General features: G+C 51.6%; 1 protein-coding gene across 1 annotated transcript in view; it reads right to left on the bottom strand.

The window, feature by feature from the left end:
* Positions 1-6,894, bottom strand: part of LOC104389109 — an 81,183-nt gene extending 74,289 nt beyond the window's left edge. The window contains exons 1-4 of the mRNA XM_009998063.1: positions 6,881-6,894; positions 5,780-5,914; positions 5,269-5,441; positions 1,135-1,259 (exon numbers count right to left, since the gene is read on the bottom strand). Coding sequence (XP_009996365.1) covers positions 1,135-1,259; positions 5,269-5,441; positions 5,780-5,914; positions 6,881-6,894 — 447 coding nt within the window. The remainder of the gene's footprint in view (positions 1-1,134; positions 1,260-5,268; positions 5,442-5,779; positions 5,915-6,880) is intronic.
* Positions 6,895-9,733: the final 2,839 nt, after the last annotated feature.

Raw genomic sequence — 9,733 nt, forward strand, 5'->3', positions numbered from 1 at the left:
TGGGGGACTGTCAGACCTGTGAGGGCTTGGGTGAGGGTGACCTGGCAGCACAACCGCAGCATGCAGGGGGATCAGGTGGTGAAGTGCTGCAGGACACCCCCTGAGTTCTCATGTCAAGGGAAGGTGAAGGGAAATACTGATTCCAGAGTGTGTGGGGAAGTGAAATGGAATAGCAGAGGCTCTGGGTACAGCAAAGAGGTGATGGGAGAAGGGAACTGGAGGACAAAACAGGACCAAGAGTGATGTGCAAGGTGCTTTTGAACACCACCTTGACTTGGCTGTATAGAGACCAGCCCTGAGCCCCTCCTGAGCATCAGCTACATCAGCTGTGAGATCTGGCTATGGCACAGAATCATACCATCATATAATGGGTTCATTTGGAAGGGACCCTTCAAGGTCATCTAGTCTAACCTCCCTGCAGTAAGCAGGGACATCTCTAACCAGATCACTTTTCTCTGAGTCCTGTCAAGCTTGACCCTGAATGTCTCCAGGGATGGCGCCTCCACCACCTCTCTGAGCAACCTTTGACAGTGTTTCACCACCCTCATAGTAAAGAACTTCCTCCTAATATCTAATCTAAATCTACCCACCTCTAGTTTAAAACCATTGCCCCTCATCCTATCACTACACACTCTTGTCAACAATTCCTTCCCAGCTTTCCTGTAGGCCACCTTCAGATTGAAAGGCCACTATACGGTCTCCCCAGTCTTCTCCTCTTGAGGCCAAATAATCCCAGCTCTCTGTCTGTTTTCATAGGAGAGCTGTTCCAGCCCTCTGATCATTTGTGTGGTCCTCCTACGGACTTGCTGCAACAGCTCCATGTCTTTGTGTTGAGGGCTCCAGAGCTGCACACAGTTACTCCAGGTGAAGCCTCACAAGAGCAGAGCAGAGGGGCAGAATCACCTCCCTCGATCTGCTGGCCACACTTCTTCTGATGCAGCCCAGGATGCAACTGGCCCTCTGGGCTGCAAGCTCACATCATTGGATCATGTCCACCTTTCCATCCACCAGTTCCCCCAAGTCTGCAGGGCTGCTCTCTGTCACACCATCCCCCAATCTGTGTTGATAATGAGGATTGCCTCTACCCAGGTGCAGAACCTTGCATTTGACCTTGTTAAACCTCATGAAGTTCACACAGGCCCACTTCTCCAGCTTATCCAGGTCCCACCAGATGACATCCTGTACCTCTGGCATGTTGACAACACCAGTCAGCTTAGTGTCCTTGGCAAACTTGCTGAGGGTGCTCTCGATCTCACTGCCTATGTCATTAATGAAGAATTTAAAACCCTGAGGGACACCACTTGTCACTCTCCTCCATCAGGACATCAAGCCATTGACCACCACCCTCTGGATGTGATCTTATCCACAAAAGGCCACCCATCAAATCCGTATCTCTCCAACTTACAGAATCATGGAATCGTCAAGGTTGGAAAAGGCCTTCAAATCATCAAGACCATCCACACTTACAGAGAAGGATGCTGTGGGGGACGATGTCAAAGGCCTTGCAAACCCAGAGATGACATCCACTGCTTTTCCCTTGTCCACCAATGCAGCCACTAGGTTGGTCAGGCAGGATGTGCCCTTAGTAAAGCCATGTTGCCTATCCTGAATCACCTCCCTGTCCTCCATGTGCCTTCTAAGAGCTTCTAGGAGGATCTGCTTCATGATCTTCCCAGACACAGAGGTGAGGCTGACAGGTCGGTAGTTCCCAGGATCCTCCTTTCTATCCTTTTTAAAAATTGGCATAATATTTCCTTTCTTCTGGTCACCAGGGACTTCACCTGACTGCCAGGACTTTTCAAATGTCATGGAGAGTGGCTTGGCAACTACATCAGCCAATTCCTTCAGTACTCTGGGATACATCTCATCAGGTCCCATGGACTTGTGTATACTCAGGTTCCTCAGGTGGTCAAGGCATCACCTTCCCAAGCAGCATGTCCAGGACTCACACACCTATCCCTTCCCTCTCAGTTTACAAAGATGATTTCCCAGGGCTATCTCTGTGGCCACCAAGCAGGGCTGGGTGGCACAGGAGGGAGGAGAGCAGTCCCACAGGAAGGTGGTCAGGCCACCACTCCAGCCCAGCTGCAGCAGGGTGTCCATGTCCTTGTGCACGGGGCTGTGGCCACGGGTTGAACGTTGGCCGGGGAAGCACTCCTGAGGGACCCATTCCCATCCCCTGCTACCACAGGCAACTGCTCGGGTAATCCTCCTCATAAATTTTTCAAGATCCATCTTGAAACCAGTCGGGCTATTTGCAGCAATGGCTGGGTGCCAGGGTTTCTAGTTCACCAGGAATGTCATGTTTGTTTGTTTTTTTAATCCGGGCCAGGGCCAAACTGGATCTGCGCCAGCTTTTCTTTTTTGTTATTGTTTCTTTTTTTTTAAGCATCCGGTGACCCACCAGCTTCCCAGACCCACAGCTGCTGAGTGGATGGATGTGCCTGTCAGCATCACAGCTTACATCAGTGATGAGCATGGTGGGATCTTGGCTGTGATGGCACTGGGGCTATGAGTATCATTCCTCTGGTGTTCTCAGATAACCCTGCCAGTTGCCCACTGTGGCTGGTCCCACCCAGGGACTCCCCTTTCATCACTGCCACAGGGTCACAGAGGTGTTTGGGGCTATTAAGATGCAACATGATTTTTGACAAGGCTGTTGAGCTGAAAATTTCCACTGAGCTGTGTGTTTTGCCCCTGCTTGACCCCAGGAGAGGCTGCTGGAGGGTCTCCTTTTGCAGGGAGGGGATGGTTCCACTCACTTGCAGCATAACCATGTTCACAGCCAGCTGATAGCCATCTGCTCCTTTGCCAGCACTGTCCTCTAGCCTAAATAGCTCTTCTCCCTCCTGCTGTTTATTCCCAGATGTAATTATAGACCAGCTCTCTCCCAGTCTTCATTTTCCTAGACTAAACAAGCCAAGTGCTTTTCATGCTCCTCTCATAAAACCAGCTCTCCTTCCACCCATCCATCCCACTTCTTCCTGTGCCAAGTCCTTCATCAAGCCAGTGGGCAAGCAGAGCCAGGACCAGGGCAGCTCTTGGCAGTGCCCACGTGACAGTGTGTGTACAAGCCTGTCCCCTCTGCCAGCACCCTGCTGACCAAGGCCATGCTGGTGTTCCCAAAATGCTCTTCCATTTCTGTTTCAACTTTCATGGACACCCCTGGGGGAGCTGTGCAGAGACCTGCCCTTACCCTAACAACTTTCCCAGCCCATGTGGCTGTTTTGCCCCTTCTCTGTGCTCACAATCCTTCCCGAGCACATCCAGATAATCCAGTCACTCCAGCTAATGTCATTAACAGGGTCATAGTCTGAGGACCAGCTCTAACATGTGCCATCAAGCCATAGCTCATCTTGCAGCACACCTGCCTGCTGCCCTCTCTTGCTCAGCTCCTCCCTGTCCCATGGTCCAACCCCTGTGCCCATTTCCCCACCTTCCCACATGTAGCTCTTTCTCGCACACTTTGCAGGGCAGATGGACAAATCCTGGCAGCAACCTCAGGCTGATGCAACAAGGACGTGGCTGTGGTGCTGCAGGGACATGTGAGCAGCCTCCTGGACTGGGCTGTGCCAGAGGCGCAGAGGGCAAGTGGGCATCTCTGTGTCTTGCCCTCGGGATGGAATGCTCTAGCTCCCAGTCACTAATGCAGCCACTGGGCTCCCACAAGGGGGGATGGATTTCCAGTGTTCACTGGCAAGTGTTGGCTGGAAGAAAGCTAATGCCCCTGCTCAAACCTCCCCTCACAGAGATCCCTGTCCCGGAGCATGGGAGTCACAAAGGGAAGAGCAGGGACCTGGCTGACTTGCTTTAGAGTGGTGAAGAGGAGACCAAGGGCAGCAGTCAAATCCCCCTGAGGGCTTAGACAGTGCATTTAGCAGCTGGTTTAGTCCAGATCCTCCAGTGAGACACTGGAGAGATGCGTTGTTAAAGGAAAGCTACTTCTGTTGCAGAGCCTGAGCTCTGTTCAGGGCTGCTGAAGGCCCAGGGTGCTGCACCCCACTGCATCACTGTTCTGCCAGGGAAGCCACATGGCAGAGGTCTTTTTGTCTCTGTGGAGAGGGACAGACAGTCCACAGGAGCAATCTCATGCCACAGATGCTCAGAGGGTCTCCCCATCACCATGAAATGTCTGAGGCTCTGCAAAAACCATAGATGATTTCTGGAGCCAAAAAGTTTCCGCCCAGCATGGGTGAGGGGTGGCATGGACCTCACACTGATTAAAAAAAAGGAAGTCACTATCTGGCCTGAAGCCCTGCAGTAGCCTGAGGCACAGATGTGGGCCAAGGGAGCTCACTGTGAGCAAGAAAGATGCTGTCCCAAACAGCAAAGATGTTTTCTGGGCCTCAGGAAGAGCCAGTTTCCTAAATCTGAGAACAATTAGGACTGAGATTGTCTTAGAGGAAAAATTTAAACAGAACAAAATGGGAATGAAGGCTGGGAGTCATTCAGAAATACTTTCCGAAGAGCCCCAGTATTGGCTGCAGGCATCAGTGCAGAGCTGAAACCATTGTGAGACCTGCCAGACCTTCCCAGACTGGCAGTATGTCCTTCTGTCCCCTGACCAGAGACCCTGGCCTCTTTCCTCCAAGGATTGCTGTCTGCTCCTAGGGAAAATGCCTCACAGGAGCAACAGCCCCTAAGGGCTCACCAAAATTGTCAGATGGACCTTCTGCTAGAGCCCCCCCACTCAGGGACCAGCTTTGCAGCTTTCCCAAGTTTTCTCAGCCCTTCCTCCATGCCCTCAGACTTGGGCAAAGCCCTGCTCTTCATTAGCAGAAGCAGCCCCAGCAGGGATGTGGTTTATCATGTGTTTGCTCTTTTTTTTTATCAGCAGCCCTGTCTGTTCTCCTCTTGGAAGAGCCGCTCCCCCCTGAGGAGCCCCCAGAGGCTTGTGCCTTGCAAGCAGCTGGAACCCCTGCTCAGAGGACAGGTCTGGGACAGCAGGGCACTGGGCTGGGACCAGCCAAGGTGTTCCACCTGGGCCAGCAGCTCTGAGCAGAGCTGGCCTGTCCTCAGGCACATTTGGCAGCCACCTTGTGGCATCTTTACTGGCAGTCAAGCCAGCCACGCCGGCAGGGGATGATCCTGGACACCCACTGGGATGGATGTGCAGCAGGCTGATTTGTGAGCTGAAGACACAAGTGCAGCAAACAGAAGTCCTGTGGTAGAGGGGCAAGGATAAAATTTTAGCTCTGAGGACCATATTCTGGCAGAAGAAAAAGCAAAGACACCAGCTCTGGGGATGATGGCAGGGATCCAGCTCACCCAGACCCAGCTGGGCCGTGGGAGCAGCGCCCGGGTACCACCAGTCCATCAAGTAGAAGATCAAACCACTCTGCACCTCATTTCTCCTGTTGTCTGCACAGGACAGCTCCGGGTTGTCCAGAGCCTGGTAGTGGCAGGGGCAGCATTGTGCCTGTGGGCAGCCAACCACAGACCTGGGGACAGAGAGTGTGTCAGTGTCCCAGACAGGACGGGATGGCAGAGGAGATGTGTATGCACTGATTGAGGGCTACTGCATATGACACCCAAGCCAGCCACGCCGGCAGGGGATGATCCTGGACACCCACTGGGATGGATGTGCAGCAGGCTGATTTGTGAGCTGAAGACACAAGTGCAGCAAACAGAAGTCCTGTGGTAGAGGGGCAAGGATAAAATTTTAGCTCTGAGGACCATATTCTGGCAGAAGAAAAAGCAAAGACACCAGCTCTGGGGATGATGGCAGGGATCCAGCTCACCCAGACCCAGCTGGGCCGTGGGAGCAGCGCCCGGGTACCACCAGTCCATCAAGTAGAAGATCAAACCACTCTGCACCTCATTTCTCCTGTTGTCTGCACAGGACAGCTCCGGGTTGTCCAGAGCCTGGTAGTGGCAGGGGCAGCATTGTGCCTGTGGGCAGCCAACCACAGACCTGGGGACAGAGAGTGTGTCAGTGTCCCAGACAGGACGGGATGGCAGAGGAGATGTGTATGCACTGATTGAGGGCTACTGCATATGACACCAGGGCCCTAATCCCTCAGAGGGCACAAGCACATTCAAATTGTAGAGAAATGTGGAGATTGGAACAGAAGCTCAGGTTAGAATGCAAAAAAATTCTCAACAGTAAATGTATTACTAGTAGTTGAATCAAACAATAAACGTTAACCATTAAAATGTTGACCACTTACTTATTAACAAGTTTTATATAAGGTCTAGACCCTAACTATGGACTTAAAGGATCCTATAATCTTAAAACTTAACGATGAGCAATTGCTTAATGTCAAGTTTACTAATTAAGACAATAAAGGCCCATGGTATATTGGGGTGCATCAGGAGTGTGTCCAGCAGGTCAGGGAGGTTCTCCTCCCCCTCTACTCGGCCCTGGTGAGACCTCGCTTGGAGTGTTGTGTCCAGTTCTGGGCTCCCCAGTTCAAGAGGGACAGGGAGAGGCCAAGGGAGGCTACAGGGATGACGAAGGGACTGGAACACCTGCCTGAGGAGGAAAGGCTGAGAGACCTGGGGCTGTTCAGTCTAGATAGAAGACTGAGGGGGGATCTAATTAATGTCTATAAATACATGAGGGCATCAAGAAGGCAGGACAAGCTTTTGTCACTTGTGCCCTATGACAGGATGAGGAGAAATAGATGCAAACTGAATCCCAGGAAGTTCCACCTCAACATGAGGAAGAACTTCTTTGCTGTGAGGGTGACAGAGCCCTGGGACAGGCTGCCCAGAGAGGCTGTGGAGTCTCCTTCTCTGGAGACTTTCCAGACCTGTCTGGATGCCTTTCTGAGTGACCTGCCCTGGTTTTGGTCCTGCTCTGGCAGGGGGGTTGGACTTGATGATCTTTGGAGGTCCCTTCCAACCCCTAATATTCTGTGATCCTGTGATCTCTCACCCTTGCCCAGCCATAGCTGGTGTCCCTGGGTGGGTCTTGATTCTTGAGAATCAATCTCTCTGGCAGGCATCCCCACTGAAGAGGAGAGAAGAAGCTCCAACAACCTTCTGGGAAAGTGTACAGGAGTCTCCCCAGTCAAAGCTGGGTCCAGGCTTTTATAGAATAAAGTGATTGACTGCTGTCATTTAACCATTAGCCACACCTCCAACATCTTGCACTGGAGAATAAAAGGAAAACAGCAGAAAAAAACACAAAGGCACCAAGCAACAACAAACCCTGTTGTTTATCTGTTAATTCTTCATCTCTACTTTGGGCCCAGCCACAGCCAGGCTGGGATCTGTGTTCTCAGACCTTGCCAGGCCCCTTCCTTTCCCATGAGAATCCTTCCACTCTAGGACTGGGCCTACAAAACAAAGACAAAAGAAAATAGAATCACAGAATCATAGAATGGTTTGGGTTGGAAGGGACCTTAAAGATCATCCAGTCCCACCCCCTGCATGGGCAGGGACACCTCCCACCAGCCCAGGCTGCTCCAAGCCCCATCCAACCTGCCCTTCAACACTGCCAGGGATGGGGCAGCCACAGCTTCCCTGGGCAACCTGGGCCAGGGTCTCACCACCCTCACAGGAAATAACTTTTTTGTAATGTCCAACCTGAATCTCCCCTCTTTAAGCTTCAAACCATTGCCCTTGAATCATAGGGGGAAACTGATGCAAGCATATTGAGAGGTGGAGTGTCCTGCTACAGCCAGGCAGAGGCTGTATGACCCAAGACAGAAAAGCACTCATTTGCTTTGCCAAAAATATTTGTTTTGTTAGAAAAAAGCCAGAATGTTTTCACTTCAACAAAAGCAACATAAGGTTTTTCTTCATAAAATTGAATTAATTTTGATTGAGATATTAAAATGAAAGGAAGGGGTTGAGAAGAGCCCATACCCCTAATGAGAGACTGCCAGATTTCTCCAAAAGCAGAATGTTTGTTTCAGGCCAAACTCCAACAACATATTGGAGGCCACTGAGCTACCAGTGCATGAACAACCCTGCTTCATGCAGTTGCCATGTCCTTGCATTCAGGTCCTCCACCCATCACTGCTGCAAGCCTGAGGGAGCAGCTGGACTTGGGTACGGGCAGAACTCCTCTTCAGGGAGAGGGAGCTGGAGGAACTGATGTACAATGATGATGTCAAAGTATTTCCCTTGCAGTGATGTTGCTATGCCACAAGGATGGGTGCCAGGAGCTCTGGGTGCTGCTCAGGGCAGCTGATGGTGGCTAGCAGCTGTTTGTCCTTCTGCCTGAGTGCAGGAGCAGGTCTGGAGCAAGGAGTGCTTCCCAGCCAGTCCTTTCCCAGTGCTGCTCCCGGAAGACCTCAAGGGAAATCCTTCTTCCTGAGGCTAACGGGGCTGGGATTGGGGTGCTGGGGGTCCCAGCCAAGATTTTTGCACCCAGACTGGGTAGAGAAGAGCGTTCGAAGGTTCAAGAGCACCCTCCTCCTACCCTTTCATGGGGGCAGCAAGTGACAGCACCTGTGTCTGGAACTCTTTTTCTACAGGTGCTTGACCATCAGCTGTGCAGCTGCAGCATTTGCTGCTCGTGTGCTCCTCCCTCTGCTTGTCCTCCCTTTGCAAACATGGATGAGACACATGCAGGGGAGAGACACCAGAACAAATGTAAGCAGGAAGAAAAGGTGCAAATATCTGTCCCTTACTCAGCTGCTCTGTAGGGACATGATTAATTTGGATACCTAAATGCAGGCTGACATTCTGATGACACAAGGCTAATCCTGGCTGGAGGCTTCTTGCACTGGTGCCAAGTGTCACCAAGTGCAGACTGATGCCGTTGTGCCAGTAACCAGCCAAACAAAGTGCAGGGAAGTCTGAACTTTTGATCTCAGCCCTTTGCTGTACCTTCCTCAGCATCTCAATCCTGTTCTTGGTTGGAAGGCAAAATCCTGCTCCTGCACAGTCAATGCCAGGCGTAGCTGATATCCTCTGGTCTTGGCAAGAGCCAGAGTCTGAGATGTCTCAAGTGACAGGCTGTGCACTATAGCAAGTCAGAAAACAACTTTGCAAACCACTCTGCTGGTTTTCCTGGTTTCCTCAAACACCTCCTTGTTATTTGCAGCTTGGAAGTTTCCAGCCAGGATCACACACCCATTTTTCTTTTATTCCTCTCCACTGCTCATGGCCATAAAAATCAAGAGCGTCTAGGATCTGTATTAACTGCACTTTGCCATTTCCACCTGCAGGTTTTCCAAACCTCTTACTCTCTGGAAGAGCTACAGAAGCAGGAAAACAAAAACTGAAACCCAGGAACGCACCACTGTGCAGCTGTGCCAAGCATGAGGACTTTGGAAGTGTCAGCAGGACAGAAGAAAAAACCTGTTTGGAGTTGTTTGGAGAGCAGCAGATTCTCTTTCCCGCAATAATTGGCTGTGTGACTCTGACTTGCAGCCAGACCAAATCCTGGGCCCCACAGGTCGAGGATGCTGAGCCCCTGCACCTTCACTTTGGGCAGTGGGAGGCATCACATCCATCCACTGATTTCTGGAGGATGAAGGGGTAGCTGCTGCCTCCATCCCAGGGCAGAGATTCCCAGCTCTGTGTCTGCCAGGACAGGTACAGGCAGGAGCAGTGCTGCGTGCCCTGCATGGAGGAGGAGGAGGTGCTCAGGGATGGATGCAATGCACCGGTCATGGGGGATGAAGGTGGAGGGAGAGGCAGGGAGAGCCTCTGTGCACCTGAGACTGGGGACTGAAAAGGTGAAGTGAACAGAGAACACTTCCCATCTTCCTTAGGCTCAAAGCTGACGGTGAGCACCCCAAATCCATGTTCTGCAGCTGCTCAAGCCCAGCCT

This window comes from Chaetura pelagica, unplaced genomic scaffold, assembly GCF_000747805.2.
Source record: "Chaetura pelagica isolate M959 unplaced genomic scaffold, ChaPel_1.0 scaffold325, whole genome shotgun sequence".
Taxonomy (NCBI): domain Eukaryota; kingdom Metazoa; phylum Chordata; class Aves; order Apodiformes; family Apodidae; genus Chaetura; species Chaetura pelagica.